Source organism: Seriola dumerili, unplaced genomic scaffold, assembly GCF_002260705.1.
Source record: "Seriola dumerili isolate Sdu_G_001 unplaced genomic scaffold, Sdu_1.0 BDQW01000807.1, whole genome shotgun sequence".
NCBI lineage: Eukaryota > Metazoa > Chordata > Actinopteri > Carangiformes > Carangidae > Seriola > Seriola dumerili.
Window position 1 is genome coordinate 1650721 of NW_019175062.1, and position 27542 is coordinate 1678262.

General features: G+C 40.9%; 1 protein-coding gene across 2 annotated transcripts; it reads right to left on the minus strand.

The window, feature by feature from the left end:
* Positions 1 to 61: 61 nt before the first annotated feature.
* On the minus strand, positions 62 to 26926 carry LOC111237041 (signal transducer and activator of transcription 5B-like). Of its 2 annotated transcripts, none has more exons than XM_022765996.1 (20): positions 26785 to 26926; positions 25932 to 26137; positions 25571 to 25702; positions 24580 to 24736; positions 22776 to 22865; positions 22389 to 22566; positions 21759 to 21889; positions 19588 to 19739; positions 19141 to 19296; positions 17765 to 17944; positions 17435 to 17522; positions 13160 to 13282; positions 12794 to 12886; positions 7905 to 8111; positions 7632 to 7726; positions 7384 to 7526; positions 7081 to 7236; positions 6790 to 6841; positions 6293 to 6400; positions 62 to 3840 (listed from the first exon to the last, which is right to left on the minus strand). In XM_022765996.1, the coding sequence occupies exons 3-20, from the start codon at positions 25696 to 25698 to the stop codon at positions 3717 to 3719; spliced, it is 2361 nt and encodes a 786-aa protein (XP_022621717.1). In that variant the 5' UTR covers positions 25699 to 25702; positions 25932 to 26137; positions 26785 to 26926; the 3' UTR covers positions 62 to 3716. The 2 variants fall into 2 exon arrangements, with proteins under 2 accessions (XP_022621717.1, XP_022621716.1); XM_022765995.1 differs by having other exon boundaries at positions 25571 to 25705.
* Between the last annotated feature and the right edge of the window lie 616 nt (positions 26927 to 27542).

Below are 27542 nucleotides of genomic sequence, written 5' to 3' on the forward strand. Positions count from 1 at the left end.
GGACAGTTTAACATGGGAGTCTATGGGGATTGACTCACTGTTGGAACCAGAACCTCTAGTGGTCATTAGAGGAACTGCAGTTTTTAGTTGTTCAATGTTGACTTCATTTTTCAGCCCCGGAGGTTGATGCTTGGGTGACAGGAGCCGTACTTTGCAACGAAACTGTAAGGTAAGCAAAGCGAAAATCCTCTGTAGACCAGACTGTCTCATTTTGGTTCGGCCTTAGCGGCCTACGATGGCTATGAAGGAACTGAACTGGGACACAGCTTCTGTAGCTCCACAGAAAAGACACATTTACTGAAGGATATTTCAGGAAAACTGAGAATCTTTATAAAAAGCTTCCTATGCAGAGTCATCATCATCATCATCATCATCATCATCATCATCATCATCATCATCATCATCATCATCATCATCATAAGGGTGCAGATTTGACAGAATCAAGCTGAGACTGATTCTGGTTTAAGAAGCAATGCTGCAAAAAATGATCTGCACTGATTCATGAGCTGTGGAGGTGCAATGATTATAGTAGTAGATCGACAGGAAATGAATCAAAAACTATTTTGATAATTGATTAATTGTTTAAGTCCCTTTTCATGCAAAAGTGTGTGAAACAATGCAAACATTTTATAGTTCAAGCATCTCAAAAGTCATAGCAAACTGAATATTTTAGCATTTTGGAAAATGGTGACTGTAAAAAACTATGATTTTTCCACTATTTTCTAATCAAACAATTCATCAAAACAATAACTGCCAGATTAATAATGAAAATAATAGTTAGTTGCAGCCCTTAAGAGCTGCTGTCCTGATTATCCTGGCTGAAGACTAAAAGAAGTCATACAAAGTGTGAGGTATGAGTATATCCCAGTGGAGTCCACTGACAGATAACTAAGCTTAGCTTGTAATACAGCACACACCATTTTCACTACATATATTCACACACAAAAGATTCATTCAATGTAAATGCCACAGTCCCACTTCCACAAAGCAATGCTAGATGTTGGAGTTGACTCTTAAAAACTGCAGCATGTCAAGTTTGTGGTCGAGCTGGAGTTGTATATTCAAAATATTCTTTTTTTTTCAGTTTCAGATTTTAGTCGAGTTCAGGTCCAGAAAGGCAAAATGTCAAGCTCACTTTAGGTTTGGACGGACGTGAAGCGCCAGGCATCAGATACAGTACGTTAGAGTTGTGGAACAACACAATGGTCACTTCGGATTATTCTGTTAAAATCATGGTTAATAGTTTTTGTAGTCCTGAAAGAAACATAACACTGACTTACGGTTAAAAGGGAAACTTCTGATTCTAGGGAGGACGATGCAGGGTGTCAGATAGTAGAAAACAAAATTGGTGTGGAGACATACTCACACATTGCTAGAGTAAGTGAAGAGATGAATAAACTCTGCACACGGATTGTTAAACAATGTTTAAACCTCTGGAATCTGACATTTAGAATAAAAGAAGGGAATTAATTATTCTCTACATAAACTTTTTCAGTAATGAAATGCTGTGTTTACTTGTTATATGAGCTGAATGGAGTTCAGACTGAAAACTGGCATCAGAAAAAAAGTAAACATCAGTTTACTGATCTGTTCTCTTGGTTTAACACTCTGTGTACGTGCGTTTTGTTTTCTACCATTTGACATCCTGTGAGAACAGTTGTATAAAGTCTAAATGACCAAAACAAATCTCTAAAATGTTGTACAAACCATTCACCAAGGTTCTTAGCATTTACCAACTACAGACTACAACGTCTGTTTTTAGCAAAGTGAGGTCCAGAAACATGTTCTGACATGTCACATTGGTAAGTGATAATTATTTTACCATCTGACAGATCATATTGTACCAACATTTGTATTTAAAAGTCAATCTGGCAACAAGACTTGTCAAAGTGTTCAAATCAATAATTGGTTATTGACCAAATCACAGCACCTGAGACTGAACATTTTGCTGGATGGCAGTGTAGCACAAGAACCTCAGAGAACAGCTGGAATAGAAGCAATTAATTAAAAATATTATTTAAAAAAACACCAAATTATAGCAGGTACAGATTCAAAATCCCATTTTTCAGTACTTAAAGTCAGACTATGTAACCTTTGAAATGAGAAATGAAACAGTACACGCACCCCAGCTCAGTTCAGTACAATCTGGGTTTTGCTACTGCAGTCTCACTTGGTCTGGTTCGAGCAGTAGCTTATCGTGGCTAATGTTGGCAAACTTAAGATAAACAGTGCTGTGTACCGGACATTACAGAGTCAGCTTGCTCATTTTATGACTTGTGGTCTATGATCATGTTACAGAAAACATTAACACTCAGAGTAAACACACCGAGGCTGTGCCGGTGTCACTAAGCGTCTCATTAGCGTAGCTCAGGTTTAGAACGGGCCCAGCTAAACCAAAACTGCTCACTGAGCTGAACCTGACTGTGCTGTCAAAATAATGATAATAAAGAGAAACACAGTATAATACTGCTGAACATTCATTATTCTCAGAAAATGGTAATTATAGAAATTGGTTTCAGTTTTATGATTTTACCGTTCATTTAATTTCTCTAACTGCTGAAGAAAGAATTATCACTGAAACAACAGTATATTTGATCATCACAAAATAACCCATCACACTATACTATTAATATAAATGACCATCATATAGTTAAACATCTGGACTGTACAATAATAACCATTTCCTTTTTAATTAGAATACATCTATGATTTTGTTTTTTCGTGACACTTACAGCCTCAGGGACTAAACAAAGGCTCAATTGGCACCGTCTGCATTAATTAGTTCATCATTTCTATTCAGACACTAACCCACTTCCTACAGAACCTTTGACTGACCTCTAGTGTTGTTAGATGGTTTCTACAGGACACAGCAGCTGGGTTTAGACTAAAGCGCAGCAGAAGCTGAAACTGCAGCTTCTAAGAGCACAGTGGTAGGGTTGAGGAAACCATTTAATTTTGTGACAGCAAAGCTTAAGCCACAGCTAAGCTAATGTCAAAGCTGCAGCTCTGTTTCTTGATCTTTACTTGTTGTTTTTTGGCAATTCAATTTGCCATCATCCTGTGAATACTTCTGGTTTTCACATTTGCTGATGTTCAGCAAAAGTTACATAGTCTTACTTTAAGACTTACTTGCTTTTTAATAGGAATTTTCTATATAATACTTAATATATATATTCTACAATGGAAAAGAGATTCAAGTTGCCAATGTTAACCAATGTTAGCTGTGTAGAAGGAAATGGAAAGGATTTTAAGAGAAGCTAGTTTGTCTGTTGTGAAATTTTATGTGAACATGTCATGTTGGTGGCTAAAACCTCAACAGGCACATTTGAATGCAAAACTTACATAGAAACTAACTGTAGTTCAACATTTTGTCTCAAACCAGCTCCACATGACCATTCTGAGAAATTCTGAGAAGTGGGAGAGGACATTAACACCAGCCTCTGTCAAATGCAAGGAACACTGACTCTTGAAAACAGGTTTTCTGTCTCTACAGAGACTTGGACGGCTATTCATTACTGGACCTGCTCTCTTCCAAAACTCCTGTGTGCAGCTAAAGCTAGAGATGAATGGTGAATTGTAATGTGGATCTGCCAGAAGGACTGATAAAAACAGGAAATTTCTTGCAGTCTGGGGAGAATTACAGGTATGAGTGTTGCTGTTGGATAAGATGGAGATGACCTGAAGGTGTGCAGCAGGTTCAGGTTCAGATTTCAGGTTCAGGACTGCTGGCTGCTCCACTGGTTGGCCATGGGCCTGCGGAGCAGCTCCTCCACATGACGGGCCACATCCATCGTGTCCTCGAGGTCAAAGTCTCCATCTGCATCCAACATGGTGTCGCTCCTGACAAGACACGAGCAGAGAGAGTTTCAAGAAGGAGGTTCATTGGAAAAAAAGTTGGTAGGACATATTTCATTGTGTCTAGGGCTGGGACGACGCGTCGACGTCATCGATTACGTCGACGCAAAAAATACGTCGACGCAAAAACTGTGCGTCGATGCGTCGTTTGAAAACAAACAATAGCGGCAGCAAGTAGCGGCAGTATCGATACCAGCGAGTCAGTTGACTCTGATCAATGTAGAATAGTGATGGGTCGGTCGCGAACGAGAGCCGGATTAGAGCCGGCTCTTTGAAGTGAACGACGGGAGCCGGCTCCCGATCGAGAGCGATTTTTTTTTTTTTTTAATTGTCTTTTAAAGCCGCATTGGTCAACACGTGTTGCTGTGGCAGCGTCTGTGTGACTACACTGAGCAGGAGGGGGGAGGGGAGGGGTTACAGACACTCGCATTTTGTGTTTTGTTTTTCACTGTACATGGTTGCACATTTTCATTTATATTTTGTTGAGTGATGTTTAGTTGATTTTGTGTTTTTTCACAAATTAAAATGGGTCTTTTTTATTTAAAATTTATTTATGTATATTTTAAGTTATGTTACGTTTATTAATAAAGCCATATACATACTATACATATGTTATATTTTATGTTTTTTTTACATTAGTTATTCATTTTACACATAATTTGGTAATAAATGAATTTAAGTAACAAAAAATCTGAGGAGCCACTTGGGAGCCGAAAGAGCCGGCTCTTTTTAGTGAGCCGAGCCAAAAAGAGGTATTCCCATCATTAATGTAGAACACAAAGTCGTAGTTCAAAGATATGGGACTATTTTTCCGTAAAAGGAGGCCATTCTGTTGTTTGTCGGCTGTGTAAAATGGAGATGGCTTATCATAAAAGCACGACGGCGATGCACAGAACACTGCTGCTGTTTATATTTTATTGATTTTATGATGATAACATTTTCTTGATTCTTGCACAACAAGAAAGTATTTTATTTCATTTTATTTTTTGTTAAACGCTACCTCTGACGTCAGATTGCACTATTGTTTTCATTACTTGAATTTTATTTTGGAATACGGTCATTTTTGGTGAAAACAATAGAAATATGTTGGAATGAAGAAATTTGTGTTTTTTCATTGAGATACATAAATTAGCATATGTAAATTGCTATATAAGTCAAATAATGGGAAAATAATCGATAATCGAATCGAATCGATTCAAATTCGAATTGAAAAAATGAATCGTTAGATTAATCGATGCATCGAAAAAATAATTGCTAGATTAATCGATTACAAAAATAATCGTTTTCCCCAGCCCTAATTGTGTCTAACATTTGTTACAGTTGTTGACTTTAAGACCCTTTCCAGAACTCATATTTTACTTTCTACAGTTCTACTTTCTTCTTTTGTTTCTGTTTGTACAACACTGAGCTGTGTTTGTGGACATATTTACATGAGCAGTTGTTACACAGCTCTTGAAGAAGGATTAGGAACATTTACTCAAACCTGCAATAAGTTTGTGAACAAAACCAACATCCAAATATCATCACCTCTAAAGTTCATTTGACCAACTTTTCAGCAAACAGTTGTTTGTTTCCAGATCTAGCCGTTCAGACAAACATGATCCTTCATGTGTCCAGCTGATGAATCAACCTGAGAAAAAAAAATCTGGCTCTTTAGCTGCTAAATGCTCCACTATGTTCACCAGCTGCTCTCTAACTGTGTCTGTCAGCTGTTTGCTGCTGAGCAGGTAGTGACAGTGGGTTCTTAGAGCTTTTCTCTATCAATAGCTGCCTGCTTGTGGGTGAAAGCACTATGAAAATGGTGAGATTGAAGCTGAAGAGCAAAATTGTCAGCTGGACAGCTAAACAGAGAACTGAAACTCACTATAGGTGAAGTGATGGTCAATATGACAATTTTGACCATTTGTTTTATTAGCTCTCTTCATGACATATGCTTTAGTGATGATTGGATTTTCAACCGCTTAAACTGCATAGAAATATCAACCGAATCATGTGAATTGTAGAAATTTACTTCCTCTGGAGAAAAACAGTAGCGGAGCGTCGTTCCGGTGGCTCCGGCAGCTCCAGGCCTGTGGTTCCACCACAATGTTGCAAGCGGTACAAAATGTAACCCCACTTTTGTGCAAAACATCAGGGAATTGCTTTACTGGGACTTTAACAGTAATGTCTGTTGGTAAATGTGAGACGTTAATGTCACACATGTCTGCAGCTTCACAACATACTTCAAAACCAGAAAAAGGAAGTGAGTTTGGTGACGTGCATCAAGGTTTTGCGCAGGGACTGGTATGATTGGTTCAACTCGTGGGAAACTATGATGATTTTTGAGAAAAATATGCAGACAAGTTGTGGTGACTGGAGGATTGGAGGGGATTGGTTAAATCTGGGTTAATTATTGCGATTGCGACATGGACTAAATAAAGTAAAGGAGTGTGCTTACATGGGTGGGTAAACACCAAAGTTGTTGGGGTGGCTCACAGAGGGAGAAGCTGTCTGGTCCATGAATGTAGGAGTTCCTCCGCTGGGTTCAGGGTTGGGGGTGGTAAACCTACCAGAGACATGTGCCACACATTACTTTATATAGTCATCTATGAGCATTAAACTGACTACAAATTAATTGCTATTTCATTAATTGCGCCTGTGTTTTTTTTTTTTTTTTTACAATTAATCACAACTCTTTGACGTGTTGTGCAGTTACATCACACAGTACCAAGTGGGAGTGGTCTCCAAATTAATTCTACAGCAAAGATAACAAAACATAAAGTCAGTCATATAGAACTATCTTGACAACAGAGACAAGAAACATCTGTCTGTTAGGTGTCTGAGTGGTTTACAGTTCAATCTTAGATGGACAATTGGCCCATCATCTTTCCGGGATACATACACCAAATGCAACTTTACTTTGTGTGTGTGTGTGTGTATGTGAGAACAACTTACTCTGGCACAACTTGTTTGATCTGTGGTTTTACATATCCATCCACTGCTTTTGCTGCAAGAGAGACATAATGCAATGAGTAATGACACCTGTCATACAGGTATTGAGTTTGTTCCACTGGTTTCAGCTTTTAAAAGGCTTGTAAAACTACTACATACAACTATAAACACGAGTTCATCTTTACAAAATATTCTTTATTTCACTGAGGAAGTCATCTTGTTTTCAGATGTGTGTATTTTGTTCATAGCGGTGATGTGTTAATGTAAAGAGAAGTAAGTACTGCTGATACATACAGAGTGGGGGAGTGTAGTACTTCGCAAAAACCTCATCTTTGGGTCGGTCAGGGTAGAGAAACAGGAGGTGGTTCAGGTCACTGATGCGATCAGCCAGGGAGCGAATGGAGAAGTCCTTGGTTGTGTAAGGCAACAGATTCCAGACCAACCTCTCACCTAGCCAAAGACAGGAGCAACCACAGGTTACAATCACAGCGTTTACCAATGCTAGATATATTATCATAGTTGCAGAGATAGAGATGACTTGTGTACTAACTTGTGCATGCAAACTAAGTATAAAAGGCTTTAAAAGCAGTTCAGTACCTGGTTTGTTGGGATTCTCAGCCACCCAGGCAATGGTGATACCTCCGATCTCAGAGTCACTGAATCGCAGCAGGAAGGTGCCATTGGGTTTGGACAGCAGCATGTCCTGTGCCTGCTGCTTGTTTACAAAGCCCAGGATGGCACTGCGAACAGTACACAAACACACAGACATATTTATACATTAACTCTTGAATGCACTGGCTTTGTCGTTTCTTGTTTGTACAAAAAAAGTCAGCATGAGTCATTACCCATCATTCCAGTGAGGCTTGAGATGTTTCTTCATGAGCTCTACAACTCCATCAAACCACTGCCAGAAGGTGAAGTTGCGTCCAGGTAAACTCTCCTGTACAAATTAAACATATTCCATCAATATTTTCATAAGTACAAAGGACATAGCACATAAAAGCACAGTAGTAACAAGTTTACTGTAAAATCACATTAGCATGCAGCAGGGCTATTTTGTAGCTATGGCTTAGTGATATTAGTCTTGCGCAATATGTTGTGCAACGAGCTGGCCTCACCCGGTTGAACTGGGCCCAGGATATAGTCATGTTGTGGTAGTCCTCAGGGTTGTTGCTGCTGCTTGTAAAAGCCTTCTGTGCCAAGAAAACCAGGTTGTCCTCCGACAGGCCACGCCCACTGTGCATCTCCGCCTTGTACTTCATATCAAGTGCCTCGCACAGCTGGGGCCACAGCACCTTGTCTGGCACGATGAACGGTACCCTGCCCTGAGGAGACATAGGAAAAGAAGTAGAGAAGCTCAGATCCTGACTGTGTATTCATAACTGTTATTTTGACAAAACATGAGAAAGTGACACTTTTCTGTTTTTTTTCGAAGACTTAAAAATGACACTGAAGAACCACAGGGAGATGTGAAAACATAAGTCAAAAACAGAAATGTGATACCACACTTATTATCGACTGCAGCTTTAGTTGTTACAGTTTCTGTTTCTTATTCTCACCAAATCTCATGAAAAGACCAAAACCAGCAATGTGTTAGTCTGTCTCTAATTTATAGCTGCAATGATTAGTCAATTAATGGATTAGTTGATCAACACAAAATGAATTAGCAATTATTACAACCAAATAATCATTTTAGCCTCTTTTTTGGCAATTTTGCCATTACTTGACAGTTTACAATAGAGATAGAGACTGGACACAAGGTTCCCTGGCTGGGAATTGAACTGTGGATGTTATGTGGCAGCCCCTGGACATCCCATTTTAGTCCTTTTTTTCAAGCAAATGGCCAACTGAACATGGTGTCAGAAGTTTAGAAAGTTATGAAGATAGAAATAACGTGCAAAGGGCTGTATAGTGCAACAATTAAGCGCAAGTGTTTTTTGAACTGATCGGACATAAAAAGTTCCAGCTAAAGCTAGCTAACAGAGGCGGCGGCAACATGAATCAGTTTCCAGTCTTCCCACCGGAGAAGTTCACGTTCAAGGCGGACGATTGGACAAGTAGGATAAAACGTTTTGAAAGATTTTGCGATGCTTCATGATTGGAAACGCAAGCAGATGAAAATCAAGTGAATGCACTAATTTACACTATGGGAGAAGAAGCAGAGGATACTCTGGTTTCCCTACACTTAAGAGGAAGCAACACAGTTAGAAGAAAGCTGGATGCGCACTTCGTAACAATGAGAAACGTGATCTTTGAAAGAGCTAAATTTAATCAAAGGTAGCAAGAAGTAGGCGAATCAGCCGACAGCTTCCACACAGCACTACGTTGCCTCGTGGAGCACTGCAGATATGGAGCTCTACATGATGAGATGGTGAGGGATTGACTTGTTGTGGGCCTGAGGGATAAACGCTTTTTGGAACAGTTACAAATGAATCCCGACCTGACGTTAGATAAGGCCATCACTAGAGCTCGACAATGCGAGTAGGTGAAAAAAGCAGCAAGGAATGCTTGAGGACTAACTTTAAAGCGGACATCTCAAACACTCAACTCGATAGCGTGCATGCGCGGCGGCACACGTTCAAAGCATAGCAAGCAGCAAAGCATACAGACTTTTCAGAAAACACAGCAGGAAAGACAAATACAGTGTAAAAGATGTGGAGACACAAGAGGGCATCTTATGCAACAATGTCCAGCAAGAGAGGCAGTGTGCAATCATTGCAGGAAAAAAGGACACTATGCTAGAGTTTGCAAAACAAAAAAAACATTTGAAGTGAACATAGCCAGTGACTGAGGACAGTGAAGATGACGTTGCATTCTTGGGCTCCCTGTCAGAGGATACAGGTGGTAGTCCATGGATGACAGACATAAACGTGGGAAATTTCAAAGCAGTGTTCAAAATCGACACTGGAGCGGATGTCACTGCAGTCCCAGTAAAACTGTACACCCAGGGGCAGTTTGACAAGCTGTGCGGGGCAACAAAGGTTGTGTACAGGCCAGGAAGAACACCTTTAAAGATGAAAGGCGAGTTCATCTCCTCAGGTACCGGAACACTTCCAGAAATGTATGTCACGCATCCTGGAGGGTCTGGAAGGCGTTCTGTGTCAGATGGAGGACGTGCTCATCTTGGGAGCAACACAGACTTAACATGATGGGAGGCTGCGGAGGACGCTGTCACGACTGCAGGAGGCGGGAGTGACACTCAATGACAAGTGTGAGTTCTCAAAGAGAAAGATAAGGTTCTTGGGTCAAGTCATCGAGGCATCAGGGGTCAGCGCGGATCCTGACAAGATGAGTGCCGTGAAGGCCATGACAGAGCCCAACAGTGTCAGTGAAGTGAGACGCTTTCTGGGATTGACAAATCACCTGGCAAAATTCCTACCACACCTGGCTGAAAAGACACTTCCTCTCAGAGACCTTTTGAAAACGTCAAACATGTGGGCCTGGGGGCCACAACAGTAACAAGCCTTTGATAGCATCANCAAGATAAGGCATCAGGGGTCAGCGCGGATCCTGACAAGGTGAGTGCCGTGAAGGCCATGACAGAGCCCAATACTGTCAGTGAAGTGAGACGCTTTCTGGGGATGACAAATCACGTCAAACATGTGTGCCTGGGGGCCACAACAGTAACAAGCCTTTGATAGCATCAAAGAAGAATGCCCCAATCTTACAGGATGGGTGAAGTGCTTTTCCAGCGACATATAGATGCAGACTGGAGACCTGTGGCGCATGCTTCGAGAGCCCTCAGTAGCACTGAACAGCAGTATGCCCAGATTGAAAAGGAGAACCTAGCCACAGCATGGGTCCTGCGAGAGATTCGCAGAGTTCCTTATTGAAACGGATCACAAACCTCTGATTCCCCTGCTGGGTTCAAAGAGGCTAGATGAACTGCCACCACACAGACAGCACCTGCGCATGCGACTCATGAGGTTCTCTTACACAATTTCACATGTGGCAGGCAAAGACATCGCAACAGCAGAAGTGCTTTCCAGAGCCCCTGTCAGCGTTGCAGCAGAAGGGCTACAGGAGGGAGAAATTAACCTGTATGCCGTCTCTGTTATTGTGAGCCTGCCAGCTACAGAAAAGAGGCTTAGAGAAATACAGACACATCAGGACGAGGACACTACTCCATCAACTGAAGAAATACAGCATGGAGGGCTGGCCTGACAAATTCTCCATTGAAAGAGCATTCCAGCCCTACCTGCCTTTCTCAGGTGAGCTCACAGTTCAAAATGGTCTGCTTCTGTACAGCTCCAGAATAGTAATTCAGCGTCATTCAGAGCAGACACACTGACCAAACTTCACGAGGGCCATCTAGGAATCACCACATGTGGGGAGAGGGCCAGACAATCAGTATGGTGGCCAGGCCTCAGCAGAGAGCTGACAAAACTGATAGAGGACTGTGACACGTGCAGTCGCGAAAGAACAAATTTAAGAGAAACAATGCAACCTACAGAGTTTCCAGCGAGGCCATGGTCTACGGTCGGAGCACATCTGTTTCAACAAAAAACAAACATTACCTGGTGTGGACTATTTTTCAAGATACTTTGAAGTGGCCAAACTAACACACACAACATCAGAACACTGACTGAGCACTTCAAATCTATCTTAGCATGTCACGGAATACCAGAAGTGGTATGCTCAGACAATGGACCACAATTCACATCTGAGCCTTTCAGGAAGTTTACACAAGAGTGGAGTTTCAGTCATGTGACCTCCAGTCCCCATTTTCCACAGAGCAACTGGGAGGCTGAACGGGCTGTATGGACAATCAAAAGTCTACTGAAGAAATCCAGTGATCCCTATCTCGCCCTTATGGCCTAGTGTGCTGCTCCTCTGGGCGAATGGACACACCCCTGCAGAGCCTCTCATGGGGAGGAAAATCAGAACACCATTTACTGTCATTCCATCTCAGCTTAAACCAGGATGGACAGACATGGAGAATCTGAGGATAACGGAACGGAAATACAGAGCTGAAACAAAATTATGATCGCAGACACAGAGCACGAGACATGCCACATCTGCAACCAAGGTGACTGTGTATGGGTCAAAGACATGCTTGAGAGGGGCACAGTGGTATCTACAGCAGGCATGCCCAGGTCCTACATCATCATATACCAAGGGGCACCCTGCGAAGAAACAGATACCATCTGTTGCTGACCCCTAGAGCACCAGAAACACCCACCAGCTCACCTCAGCCAACACCTGAAAACACTGTTTCTGATGCAGCGAGTACACCTGTTTCAAGTGCAATCCAGCGTGACTCCGGTCACCAGTCTCCACTGCAGGAGACACGTTCACCTACCAGAGTCAGAGTACCTCCAACATACCTGAAACACTTTGTTTGTTCATAGACTTTAGGCAAACTGGGCAGAATAACCCCCACATTCCAGTGGAGGGTCAGGCAGTCTACCCCAACCCTCAAAATAAAAAAAATTTAAAAATTAAAAAAAGGAAAGTAAAAGAGAGAGAATTGCGGACTGTCTAAGATTTTATTTTGCTATTTATATTTTTGATATTACCACATATTATTTGCAGTTTTGACAATACCATATGTTAAGGGTTCAAATGTTTAACAGGTTACATTGTTAAGTAGCATGATGAAGAGTAGGAAAAGCCATATATGTTTCTTTTGGTATGAAACCTTGTAATGCTTGAACCTTAAGGAGTGTTATGTAAAATACACATAAGTTAATAGCTTCTCAGTTATGGTTCCAAAATGCCTGTTCTTCGTTGTTCATACATCTCCATAGGTAAAACCTTTTATTTAGAAAGGGGGTTGGAGTGTTAGGTGAAATACTGAGTAGGAACCTTGTGTTTGTAACACAGGTAGCTGCGGAGGGAGAAGAAGAAAAGGACCAAGTGCTATAGCGGAATGCTGTCCTGTCTTGTGTGGAGCCTTGTTGAAGGTTATCATCACTACGCCTACGGCCATATGAACAGCTACCAGACATGGTGAAGTATAAAAAGGCCACTGTGGAAACAGACAGTCGAGGAGTAGCCAACTTACAGGTTCAGCAAAGGCATTGTCCCACAGGACTGTTGCCGTGGCATTGTTGTCCTGACTCCCGTGGACGATCACTACCACAGGCAGCGATAGGGTCTGCAAGCACAACAAGAGGGACAGTTCAAGATTAAAGAGGAAGAGTCTTCTGGACTCATTCAGACTAATGCTAGAAAACATTTAGAGAAAGCTTAGACAAAGCCATAATCTTGATGAATACTGGCTAGTATTTCAATTCTTCCAAAGGAGTCAGCCACAGTCGGTAGCAAATGGCCGAAGAGCAAAGCTAACTATTCAAAAATCAAGCAAGACACCCAGAGTCCTTTGGCTGCTATTCACTGGTATAAAAGATCAAATGTTCCATGTGATTACTTTGACATGAAAGACCAACTCGTTGCCCCCGACACTGAACTGTGATTCAAACAGAACTGTGAACTTCTCCTCCGTCACCGACTCTGCACCTCGACGGTCAGAACGCTTGATCCGTTTCAGTGACTGTAAACACACACAGCAAACACATGAGAAGTTATAAGAGACATATAGCTTTATTACTATAAACTATATCAGGAACAATACTTGTTAACAGGATAAATTCATTGTTGGTTTTCATGGAATTTGTTGATAATGATGACATAAAACACAAAAGATTTTCTGTTAAATTGCGATTCTTATTTAAACAATCCAATATCAATTCTTAAAATCCCTAAATTGATCTTTGAATTTGCATCTTTTCTCAGTAAACATGTAAATCTGTGCTAAATGTTACATAGAGGCAGTTAGTTGTAAGTGGTTCAGTTCAGGCTGCACAATGTGTAAACTGTCTACTTTGTTTGTTAAAATTGAAAATGAAGTTTAACTTAAGCTAAGCTAAGCTATGAGCCACCTTGAGTCACAACATTCTCATAAATGTGACTAATTACAGTTTAGGTTACAGGTGTGCTGTGACTCAGGATTGTTAGCTGTTTATCTCGTAGAAAATCTGGAGATCCCATCTATGAGAGGAATAGACTGAAAAAGACTCATCTGAGCTGTGTGTGTGTTTGTTGTGTATCTCAGTCAGTCCCTGCCGGGGAGTGAACACTAACTAACCAGTTGTCTGCAGAACACAAACCCTGAAAATGAATCAGTGAGCAGACTTTCACTTTTCTGTCCTGCCTGTGCTCATAGTGATAATTAAAGTGGATGTGCTGTACTTGGCTGAATCATCTGCTGCTGTCAGTCCATGTGTAGCTGTACGGGACCCCATTTATTTCTTTAAGATATGCATAATGATGACAACCTTGTAAGTGTTGCAGGTTTGTTATTATTCTTGCTCAACTGTTTTGCACATGTAGGCCTACAAAATATTTATTTATCATGTTTTAGACATTCTGCAATTGCCAAGGAAAATAAATCATTTTTCGCTTTACACAATTTTTTATTCAAGCAAGCAACTCTTGTTGAATGTACAAGAAACTTAAGTTCCCAGGGTAAATTCTCAGATCCGCTTTACGCAACATTGGTATTTATCTGATGTAACTAAATTACTCAAGGTCCCATATTTTATACTTTTCCAGTGTTTTATCTGAAGTGTTGATTCATAAGATATATTTGTGGTTTTAAGAACCAAAAACCATCTCAATTACATCTCCTCTCTCAGGCTTCTCTCTGGAGCTCTAGTAACAACAGGTCTGTGTTATTTCTAACTTTGCATATGTTCTGATTTGAGGGCAAAAAGAAAAGGGGTTGTATACAGAATTGTAATGTCATCTAGGCTGTGACACAGTGGTTTGGTTGAAGTTCTCTTTGTCTTGGTTGTTTTAAAATGTATGTAATATCACTGGTTACTGTGTAGTTTGGTTTTTAAAGGGTGGTTTAAGGGTTTTGTCTTGTTTCATTCAGAAAACCACAAAGGACATAATGTGCAGTCTTCCATCATCAGTAATAGTAGTAATATAACAAAGTGCTTTACAATATAAACACAAAAATCTAAGCAAAAATGACCTGCCTTTCAGCGTAAAAACAGACATCAACAATAGAGCAGTAGAATATAGAATAAAAACAAGACAGGCTTAGACTAACAACTCAGTAAAATGGATAAAATCAGGGGAAACATTATGATCTGAATGGTGATTTTAAGGTTGGAACTGTCTGAACTGAGTGGGTCTCCTCAAGTAAGGGATTACAGAGTGTCAGGGCCCCGACAGACAGGTTCACTTATCCCTGGCTGAACTTTAACTCTGGGTTGGCTGAGAGATCGGTGCTTGAAGATCTCAGACTACATGAAGGTATTCTTCACAGTTACAGTCATCGCCAAAAATATTGGCACCCCTGCACTTCAGATAATGCACCATTTCTCCCAGAAATTTGTTGAAATTATTTATTTTGTTTGCATTGGAACAACACAAAAAAACTGAGAAAGAAAGCCAAATCTGACATCATTCCACACAGAACTCTTGACACCCTCAACTTAATATTTGGTAGCACACCCTTTGGAAAAAATAACTGAAATCAATCGCTTCCTGTAACCATGAATGGGTTTATGACACCTCTCTACTTGAATTTCGGACCACTCTTCTTTTGCCAACTACTCCAGGTTTCTCACATTTGAAGGGTGCCTTCTCCCAACTGCTGTTTTGAGATCTCTCCACAGGTGTTCTATGGGATTTAGATCTGGACTCATTGCTGGCCACTTCAGAACTCTCCAGCGCTTTGTCTTAAACCATTTCTGGGTGCTTTTTGAAGTGTGCTCTGGGTCATTGTCCTGCTGGAAGACCCATGACCTCTGACAGAGACCCAGCTTTCTGACACTGGGCCCTACATTGCGCTCCAAAATTCTTTGGTAGATTTCATGATGCCACGCACACAGTCAAGGCATCCAGTGCCAGAAGCAGCAAAGCAACCCCAAAACATCTGTGAACCTCCACCATGTTTGACCGTAGGGACTGTGTTCTTTTCTTTGAAGGCCTCATTTCGTTTTCTGTTAACAGAACAATGATATGCTTTACCAAAAAGCTCTATTTTGGTCTCATCTGTCCACAGATTTTGGCTTCCTCAGGTAAGTTTTGGCAAACTCCAGTCTGGATTTTTTATGTCTCTCTGTCAGAGGTGGGGTTCTCCTTGGTCTCCTACCATAGCATCCCATTTCATTCAGATGGTGACGGATAGTGCGAGCTGACACTGTTGTACCTTGTGTCTGCAGGTCAGCTTGAATTTGTTTGGAAGTTGATCGAGGTTCTTTATCCACCATTCCAACAATCCTTCGTTGCAATCTTTCATCAATTTTCCTCTTCCGTCCACGTCCAGGGAGGTTAGCTGCAGTGCTATGGGCTGTAAACTTCTTGATGACGTTGCGCACAGTGGACACAGGAACATTAAGCTCTCTGGAGATGGACTTGTAGCCTTGAGATTGTCCATGCTTTTCCACAATTTTGGTTCTCAAATCCTCAGACAATTCTTTGCTTTTCTTTCTTTTCTCCATGCTCAGTGTGGTACAGACAGACACAAACACAATGGTTGAGTCAACTTTTCTCCATTTAAACTGGTTGCAAGTGAGATTTCTATATTGCCAGCACCTGTTACTTGCCACAGGTGAGTTTAAATACAAATTAAAGGAGCCTCTCATGCTTGAAATCCTATTGTTTCTTACAATTTTGAAAAGGTGCCAATAATTTTGTCCAGTCCATTTTCAGAGTTCTGTGTGGAATGATGTCAGATCTGGCTTTTTTTCTCTGTTTTTTTGTGTTGTTCCAATGCTAACAAAGGAAATAAACATGTGAATACCAAAGCATTTTTAATTGCAACAAATCTCTGGGAGAAACGGTGCATTATCTGAAAGAAGTGCAGGGGTGCCAATATTTTTGGCCATGACTGTAGGTGATTTATTCAGGTGTCAGGCCGTTTAAAGTCGAGCAATAACATTTTCATATCAGTTATAGTTAGTATCACAGTTATATCAGTATCATATCAGCGATCCCTTCAAGTCTTGCAAAAGAGTTTTGTTTTGTTTCTAAGGCTTTTTGATTGGTGCTGGTAAAAAAGAACACAGCAGGAATCACACTAAGCAGCAGGTGAATATGTGAAATGTAATTAAGCTGATTATTAAGCTAACTGAAACGGATGTAGGGATCAAATATTAAGCCAAGATTTTCAGCTACAAGATAAAAACCCTAAATAAATGAGAATATGCTGATAATGTCAATAGTAAGGCTCCCTCTCTTGTCAGAGTTTAACTTAAGAAAATCAATATAGATGGCCCATTGTATTGAGCAGTACACCAGAAACAGTAGGCTGTACTGGAAGGTTTAGGTGGTGTTGGTGTTGGAAGGTATGTTGTCTGTGTAAAGAAGAGATAAGATGCTGGGCTGAAAATAGTGCCACCGCCATGGAGCATATAAGGGAAAACTAACATAGGATCCAGAATTGATACCTGTGATACACCAAACCTAATTTAGGTTTTGTTATTGGACCAAAATCCACATTTTGGTTAAGTATTACCTTACAAACCTACATGGGGTTTCTAGCCAAATCATGGGAAAATGATGTTACTTTCAACACAATTCTACAATTTAATATAAAAATTGTATACGTATATATGGTGGATGTTTTAGAAAATACCTATGTTGTATCACTCATTACACTCCTTAAAAGAAATCCAATAGAGCTTACCATGTTTCTGAAGTGTGCACTGAGGGTGCCGGTGGCCTGGTGATACTCCATCACACAGTTGTTGTTGAGGATTTCTCCACTGCTTTCACTACAAAGGCAAAAGAAAGATGACAGAAAAGCTAGAAATAATTTAACACATTCTCATTTACTGTAACGGCAGATCTCTTCAAAAAAGGGTTGACACATTACACATTTCATCTGTTAATCTCACATGACAACTAAACCACAATGAAACATTTTGTCTAGTTACTACCAATTAATCAATTACCATGGCATTTGACAGCCTTTAGGATTCATGGAAAAGTCTGCATGCTGCCATGTGCACCTCACCTGTGTGTGCTCTCATTCTTCAGCAGAGCTTTGGCCTGCTGCTCGCTAACAATGACCGCCTTGACCTGTGGTGGGTTCATGTGGACATTGAGTTTTCCGCCCACCAGGAGGCGTACAGTGGCTGCAAACTTGGTCTGGGTCTTTAACACCTGGGGTGGCTGCTTTTCAATGATGAAGGTGCTGAAGAGAGGACAATGACACGATGAGTTGGTCAACATTTTCTCTCATGATAACATTAGCATTATCCTTAGGCAGTGATGTTCATGTATGGGCATTAGCTCAGTGTATCAACAAAGTGGAGTGGGACAAGCGCTTCTGTCTATGAAAACCACCAACAGTATCAATGAGAAGGGAGAAGGCTGACAGAGTCCTGCTGCCACAGAGAATGCACTTCCTGGCATGAAAACAGGCACAACTCTCACTCCGGATATACAAGGTAGTGTCGGCCCTGCATCCTATACTCAAGCAGCAAACCCCACAATCCCCACCGAGGATCAGCCATCTAAAAGTGCACAAACACCCATAACCTCTCCAGTATCCTTGCAAGAGTAGAGAGAGAAAGTGAAGCATACAGAGAGACCAAAAACCGAAACTTAACTTTTAATTTGGTAATTATGCAATGTAATTCTGGTGTAATGCTGTGGTTAAGCTGCAGTGTAGATATGGAACTACACTGCAAACTGAGGCACAGATAAAGGTGACAGCCAGAGATTACAGAGGATGAATGCTAATTCAATGGCCCTGCATCATGCATGCATCTCCTGTATAAAAGGGGTAGAAGAAGTCAAAGTTTTGGTCAAAATAAATGGACCAATAAAACAATATATGTTGATGTCCAGTACTTGAGAAGTAGTGGGTAAGACATGTATAACAACACAGAAAAACAAAAAAGAGCAAAAATGTTTCACTGCTTCTGTGATTAAAATATCTGACAGGGGAAATGACTTTGTCACAGTGATGTAAAAATCAGACAACAAACTGAATGTAGTGTAAATAGCAGTACTTCAGTAAATTCCACTAAACAAAAAAGAAAAAAAAATAGAAAAAAAGAGATGACATTCACTCCAATGTGGAACGAATGACAACTAGAGGTCCGGAACTAATAAGGCCAGTGAATGACAACTGCAAAAGATGCAATCCTGGGGTCAGACACTCACCTCACCCAGGCTATGACCACAGTGCCCCGAAAAAAAAAAAAAATCTGAATCAGAAGTGGTGAGTGGACTCACGCCTGGCTGGGCCCTAAACTTACTGAGATCACAGTTTATGCTCCAGGTATACAAGGGGTAGCCACATAAGATACTCCAGGGGGCACTGCCTTATCCAACTCTAGTCCACAGGCGCCGTCAGCAAGCAGGTGCAGACTAGATTCTCACCTGGTAACCAGGGCAGAGATGATATCAGTGATGTCACTGTTGAGTTTGCTCAGCAGCTCTTCCATCGGCCCCGGCAGGGGGAGCTGCTGGGTTAGATGTTCACAGCGCCGGATCTGCTGCCGGTTCTGCCAGATCAGGTCAGCCAGCTTCTCACACCTTGTGGACAAGGAGACGATACCACCATAGCATTAAGGTAAAGGAGAGGATGGGAAAATCATTAGATGTTCCTCTATGTGAGTTTATTTATGCATATAAATCCTATGTTTATATTTGTTTTTATAGATGAATGTTTTATTAACCTCAGTGCCTTAATTGTAAGAAAACATTTCCACAAACTTTCCTCTATCACAAAAAAAAAATCATGCACCTTTTAACTGTTTAATAAAATCTCCACTCTGTAATATAATCCAGAAGCCAAACTAATTAACAAGCATTTCCAGTATGTACCAGGACTGGAGGACATCCAGTCCCCCCTCATGAGGACCCCCATTTCCAGCCAGCTGCTGCCTCCTCTTCCACTGGATGAGTTCCTCATCCAGGATTAGAGTCTGCTGCTTCCTCAGCAGGCCCAGGGTCTTCTGGTGTTGTTCTGACAGGTCCTGCAAGCACACCACCAGCCACATGCTGAGGAACATTCACATATGTGCCATTCAGTTTGTTAACATTCACAAAAAAAGAAATGATACAGGGAGAAATGCAGTTAGCAGGACATGTGGAGACTGATTTAGATTTAAAAGGAGATATTTATTATCACTTGCTGCAAATAATAGTCAGGGTTGTCATTTTGTGTAAGGCTTTTTTTAAGACATGTTGTGCATGTCTGAAAAGTAATGGAGCACAAAAAACAGTGTGTTCTGCTGCTGAACTTTTGAAATTGTGCATTTTGAAAGTGCATTCATCAAGCAAGAAGAAGACCGTATGTCAGGAAATATTAGCCGAAGGCTTGAACAGGTGGTTTCATCAGTGCTTGTGTGTAGGCTTGGTACGGCTGTCGACTCACATTTCTTGACTACACAGCTACACCTTTTGGCTGGACCGCAACAGCAGGGCCAGTCTTATAAATGCCAGTGTTGCTGACTGACTGACTGACTGGCTGACTTGTTGATGAAGTTATGGCATTGGTAGGCTGTCCAGCCAGGTGTTGGAGTTTCAAAATGATTTGGTGATAACAGTTTCTACTATGTCTTCATTGGGCCGTTTACAGGCAGTTTTGCCAGCTTAGCGCCTTTGTTGCTACATATAGAAACTTTTCAGACCCCTTGATCAACTTTTTCTCAAAACTGCACCTAGTGACAAATTAAGCTACTTTTTGGACAAACCATAGCTACCTTCTGTGGGAGAGTCGTCACTATTGCCCTGCGAGCCCTCTGCATGCACACCTTTCTAAGCCTCTCACTCAACTGACTGTACAGCACATGACAGACATGAATGAGTTTCTAACTTTCCCTCTGAGTGATCATGTTACTAGTAACTACAGCCAAAATCACAGCACAGTCTTTGTCTTTAATTTGTGTGTTTGGTGACGTTGTCAGGCGCTGTCATGGTTATAAAATCAGGATTTTAGCAGCAGCTTGGAAGTGACTTCTGGTTAACATGCAGTCTTAATGGGCTGTGTTTCAGTGACTATTTCATAGTTATTCCGTTGTCCGACAACGGAAACAGAAAAAAAAATGTGAGCACAGAGAGTAGGAGAGAAGCAAACAGATAAAAGGCTGAAATCAACTGACACCAGGCAGGATATAGACTCCATGGTGTGGTAGGATTTGTAACTCACATATCACCAAGATGCCAACTTACTTTCTCTGAGGATATCTAATGTTTTCACATAGGCATTTCCTCTGCTGCTCCCCGACTCTGAGTTGACTTTAACAGTCAGACTCTGTATCTATTCTCAATAAATCTTTCTCAGCCTTATTTACGTGCAGTGAAGTCTGTCCTAGTTCAGTTGCTGTTTGCTACAATAAACTTAAAACCTACAAGGCAAAAACAAAATGTATTTATTTGGTTTATTGTCCTGCTTTACTGTTCACTATAGAAAGAAACTCCTGAATCAACCACAGCATGATGTATATTTAAAGTACTATCTCTAAACTGGAATTATATTATGCGCAGAAGGACATGACATTAGGAAATCATATGGGCAGGAATTATATATAGTCATGAGTGTAATTCAGTGTAATGCATTAAAAAAGTGAAATTAAATAAAGTGAAAATAAAAAAGGAAATTTAATCAGTCTGAAAGGAACAGACACCAATTTCTGAGAGAAGCTGAATCTGAGTGACAGTAGTGCATTATTCCAAGGTTCCCTGTGAAAGTACGGCCTCCATTTTATTTGTCAACACACATACATGTGGGCAACAAGATTCACATTCATGACAATGGTTTTACACTTTCACCAGGAAACAAAGCAATGTGCCAACAAAGGCAGTGAAGGAGAAGACTGCAAACAAGTGAACATGAATGAAAACAAAGCAGGTTTCTAACTTTTTCAAACTGTATACAGTACAGTATGGGTCTATGTTGTGTATCGTTGCCAGTCTGTATTATTGCAGAGCTACAGTATATGGTGTGTGTGTTTGTGTGTGTGTGTGTGTAGGCACGTGTAGTGTGTTCATACAAGCCTGTATTTCTGTAGTGTGCTGGCCTCTCTGGCGAGCCAGGCCTCCACAGTGGCCCTTTTGCTCTGCAGGGTGGTCTCCCGCTGGGTGCGCTCGGCCGGAGGCAGGGAAGACAGGCTGCTCAGCTGGGCTAACAGAGCAGGAAGCAGGGAACAGTCAGGACATTAGAAACTCCACCAGCACAAAACACATGAAGAATTTTAACCAGCCCCTGATTGCAGGTCATTTTCTCGAGTCAAACAGGCTGGTGATGTCTGGAACCTATTTGTCCTTCTGACATGGCAGAGAAACAAAACGCTAAATCTTAGGCTGTTATCACAACTTCAGTTTCTTTCTTTCTTTCTTTCTTTCTTTCTGTGGCTCAATCAGGGATGAAAAATATTCATATATATTTATTTTGTATTTGGTGAATTTACCTTACACACATGGCCAATGAATGGTCAGTGGGTTCTGTGCTGCTTAGAGTTGCAGATGCATATTCAGTATTAGGTTGGGTAGAAACTCATTTTTGGGCCAGGGACACAGAATATACTAAGCATATACTGAGGATGTAATGTTGTGTGTATCCTTCCATATCAGTATCAGTATGTGTGTGTGTGTGTGTGTGTGTGTGTGTCCATCGTCCTCACCCTGGATGCGCAAGTTCTCCTGGTATTGGATGATGAAGTACTCCTGGCTGTGCTGCAGCTTTCTCAGTTCGTTCTCAGTCTCCTGTGTGGCCAGACGTAGCTCCTCAAAGGCCTGGTTGATCTGCTGGTGGCGCTGTGACAGGGAGTCCATAGCTTGGGTCCCAGTCCCACAGCTGGCCTACACACAAAACATTAATAATAAAAACATCAGAATCCTTTTGTCTGTTTTTTCTCTTTTTGTCCCAACAGTTTGGTACTACCAATATCATGGCACTAGTATGTGTAATTTATTGTTTGTGAATAACCCTTATTATTATCATTAACATATGGATTCACAGCATTCCTGCCTGCAAATGATGAGACATCAGAAACCCCTCCAATACTTACATTTGTAGCTTCTTGAACCAGCCTCTGCTCTGAGTGCAGGATGTGTTTAATGCAGCGCACCAGCTCCAAAGGGCAGCGGTCGTAAGTGCTCTGCAGAGATACACACACAGGCGAATCATTAATTAAATCAATTGAAAAAACTCAATAGCATACCATCAATGTGGCCGTTAATTTTAGAGCTTAGTACTTTCCGTCCAGGCCATGTTCATTGCTCTGCTCTTGTGAGTGAGAAAGGGTTTTTTGCTCTTTTTTGCTCTTTTGTTGCAGCACACCTGCTTACATTTCTCAATGTGAAAATAAATATCATAGGTGATTCATTAGTGCCCACGTATAACCTATAATAATAGATCCTAGAACATTTGCTAAAGGCCCATGTAGAAACAATATGTAGCAGAAAAAGTTAAATATTTATGTCAAAGTTTATGGACTATTACAGACTATTTAATTACCTTGACATAACCACAGTGTGAGATGCATTTCTCTTAATCACTCTTTGTTACACCCACAACAACAGTGTACTTTTGACCTACAGTAAGTCATCAGTACACAAAGGGACAACTCAGTCATTAGGCCAAGTTTAAAATCTCTTGCATTTACAGTTTTAGTGACTTTATACTCCTAATAAAAAAATCCTAACTCATTAACTAAAAATGATATTGACAAACTGTTTACAAGCTAATATGGCTAGTCATTCTTGACATTTTAAGGTAAATCCATTACTATTTGGGAGTAATTGTGATTTACATCAAGCATTCTTTATATATTTTTATTATAGCGCCACCTGGTGCAAAAACTGCATGAATATCAGCAGTCCTATTTGTGGTCTCTCTCAGCCAAATTTAGTTGTAATAGGATGAAGCATTCAAGAGTTATAGCAGGTTTAACTGATTTAACCCCCCCCCCACACACACATACACACACAGTTTGTTAGCCAATCATTGTGTGATTGCTGTCAGTGGTCAGTGTGAATTAGGCATGACGACAGTGAGAAGCTACTGTTCGTTAACAACAATGGCGGCTCCTAAAGATGAAGTTAGCGTGGATGCTGCTATAGCATCAGTTATATCAGAACTGGAGAGTATTTTTTTCACTGAAAAAAGAGCAGAGAATAGCACTGACTTTGACACAGAATCTGATTGGTTGAAGTTAGACAGTGATAGACAGATGGTTCATCCAATCACCTGCCAAGTATTTTTCAAAAGCACCTGCGTCTTTTCTAAACAGTTTCCAATGAAGTCTTCCCAGGTGATTCTGTGTAACAAACCATCTGATACGTCAGGTTACATAAGTGCACAAGGTACTAGAATTGACGGTTCAATCTTACATAGCAGTAGTAAACTTGTACATTGATCAGTCGACACAGGTTTACAGTTGAAAAGTTCGCAGACTGGGGCGTCGAGTGGCACAGTTGGCTGAGCTGGCGCCCCATATGCAGAGGCTAAGGTCCTCGCTGCAGTTGGCCGCGGTTCGAATCCCGCATCGGACGGCCCTTTACTGCATGTCATTCCCCCTCTCTCTGCCTCCCCATTTCCTGTCTCTCTCTACTGTACTATCAAAAAAGCCAAAAAAAAAAAAAAAGTTCACAGATAAAAATTAAAGCCATGTCCCGTACACTTCTAGTTATCTTAGACATAATTCAGAAAAAAAGTTGATTGACTAACCCTAACCCTGGTTTTTTGTTTTTGTTCAGTGGGCGTCACTTGAAACCTGCTTCACATTAACTGCACCAAATTGTTTCAGCGTAACGTTCAAGTTACTGAAAACAAGGGCACTTCTCCTTTGTCTCACAGTAGCTGACTGGTACCTTGAGCTGGCTGGCGTAGTGGCCTAGCTTGATCTTGAGCAGAAAGCCGTCCTCTCCTCCCTGAAGCTGGGCTTTCCTCTGCAGCTCGGCCACCAGGTTGTCCAGCAGACGCTTGGCTTTGGCTTCCTCTGCTGGGTTGTCCAACTCCACTGAATCCCTGCAAAACAATTACATTTTTAGATTTCTAACCAATCCAAGGCACGAGTCAAGCTCTTATTAAATTCAACTCATTTAACAGGGTGATAATTATAAATTTTACTTATATTGCACTTTCAAATCAAGGTCGAAAAAAAAACAAACATACAACATAAACATAATCAGATAAAAGAACCACCTATAGTTAAATTTAACAAATACAACACATAAGAATAACACATATGAACATCATCAAGTAAAGTGAGATAAGCTAGTAAAAAAATTAACAACTCTGTGATGTAACCAGACATAAGCTCCATCAGAGTCTTAAAGGCTAACAATACATTTCAGAATCAATTCTAAAAGTAATTGGAAGCCACTGTACGAATACAAGGACAGGTAAAATGTGCTCGGGCCTCATTTTTAAACTGTGCTTATCCATTCTACCTGCGTGTAAATCACAATCAGCTTTAAAATGTGCACTACACTCCCAGAATTATCTGGAAATGGTCAATGTAACACCCTCATGAGTACTGACATAGTCATTGTTCTTGTGATGATTGACAGTTGCGTAACAAAACAAAGTAGGGTTGGGGGTGGGGTGTTAAAGTTGGTTTTAATGTTGTATAGGTTTTTAGAGCCTGACAGGAATAATATTCTGGGGCAACAATGAAGGTTAAATTGGCCAATTAGCAATCATCATATTATATTATATCATATTATACTATATATGAAATCTAAATACAAAAGGGATCTTACATCCAAAGAGACTAATATTGCCATTGAAAAATCCATGTTCCAACCCACAGTATGGGTGCCACCACAATGAAAATAACAATAAAGGTCTCAAACATACCAGAGCTGGGTCTCAATCCACTGGGCCAGGTAGTGTCGCACCTCGATAGGGAAGTGCTGGCCGTACAGTGCCTGCATCTGGTGTAACGCCTCACCCTGCAGCTGCTGGGCCTGGATCCACATTGCCATGGTGCTGCTGTGGAAGCAGGAGGATGGCAGGAAAAGAGGACAGTGACAGGATGAGGAAGAAGGGGAAAGGATCAGTAAGCAAGAGTAGTAATGAGCAAGATGACCAGAGGGAGAGTTTTTACAGTAGAGTGAAAGTTAAGTTGAGTTAAGGTGAAGTGAAGAGGAGTTATCACATTGTTTTACTGAGAACAGGAAACATCATAAGTCGTCAAAAAACAAATACAAAGCAATACCTGCCAAAGTAGTGAGCAGTTCCAATGGGATGCAAGTGTCCCTGCTGATCTCAGTAGATCACTTCAGATGACGTACTACACCCACAGTTCTTACAAAATGCTGAAATGCTTCCAAAAGTGCTCCTGATTCACCATGGCAAAGAGCTGCACTTCCCACAATTCAGCTTCAGATCATTTGTCAGAGACCTCCTCTTCCATTTGGCACACTGACACAAAAAGCAGAGATATATGAATTAATTTAGAATCGATCCACCATTTTCTACAGTAATGCTTCTCTTTACTAGAGAATAAAACAAGTATTTGTCTATGTATTCAGGTGCAGTAACAACACCACCTTCCTCCTCATGTCCTTAAATTTACTAACACTAAATAACAAATTGCTCAATAGCTGCATGCTAAACAAACTACTGGTTTAAAAACATAATAACATATAAACATGTAACGTAGCTGTGAAAAGTCATGTTAAAAGATGACCAGTAGTGGTTCATTCAGGCTACACAAGACAGCGGAACGCATCGGTCAACAGCAAGGAAGCTTTCACTCCCAACAACTTTGAGACATAGCTTAGCTTGCTAACATTACTGTACATTGAGATTGGCTCGTTGGTAAACACAAAAATAGTATGGAGAAACTTGCAAATGGCGACCACTGAATTTTGCTGAACATATGTTCAAATGCTGAGTGGGAAGATGGTGAAATTACGTTACGTTTATTACTTTTCTGGGGCAAAACAGCGTAACGTTGGCTAGCTAGCGGAGGAGAGCTACTCTGCTAGCATAGTAGGAGCGCTCACTGATACTACAACTTCACTTTCATGCTCCACAAGTGGTTAACGGCCACGTCTTTAACTCACCTTTTAAGCAACTGCAGCGCACCTTACAGCAACACCGTGGGCACGCAGCGGACAGCATACACACACGCACACGTACACACACAAACACACACCACTTTTCAACCTCTTACGGGTTAGTTGACGTGCATGTCACATCGCCAACTTCTTTAACGCTCTCTGGTTTCTGGTAAAGCAGCTGTTGTTGCATCAAGTCAAGAGACAGTATTAACGACAGCTTCCGATTTAAAATGTCAAATTAAAAGCTTTATTAAACATTAATAATATGTGTAATATAAGTTTAACAGACCATGATTTTTGTCGTAACTTCTCTGTATATAACAGACTACACAAACAAAATGTACTTGACATTTGTTGTTGTCTTCGCCCAATAATTGTAACAATAATCTTAATGAAGGTGTAGAAGCCCTCTAAATCCGGTCGTGTCCATGCTTACTTCAGATAACTTGATGCAGCCCTGCCAGTACTCCTATTTCCGCTGGGAGCCCCACCCCCAACCCGCGCCCAGCTGTGTGTCAAAAACACATCTGTGTGTGGTCGCGTTTACATTTAGACTTTTATTAATGTATATAAATACATCTAATGAGTTTAAGACAGTCTGATAATGAATCAGGCTTAAAGACGGCAATAGGGCAGATTAAAAAAGTTATGAATAAAAAAATAATAACAATAGTCTCATACAAAACTGAGGAAATTATCATTTTTGTATTATTATGATTTTGCATATGATTTGTTTTTGTTTTTCGCCCTTTCAAGTTATT

Excerpts from the sequence above, each read along its gene's own strand:
- LOC111237041 (XM_022765996.1), bottom strand. The coding sequence starts at position 25,698 with ATGGCAATGTGGATCCAGGCCCAGCAGCTGCAGGGTGAGGCGTTACAC. Across the intron at positions 7,527-7,631 it reads AAGCCTCACTGGAATGATGG|TGCCATCCTGGGCTTTGTAA; the intron begins GTAATGACTCAT and ends TACTGTTCGCAG. Across the intron at positions 7,237-7,383 it reads TGAGAATCCCAACAAACCAG|GTGAGAGGTTGGTCTGGAAT; the intron begins GTACTGAACTGC and ends GTCTTTGGCTAG.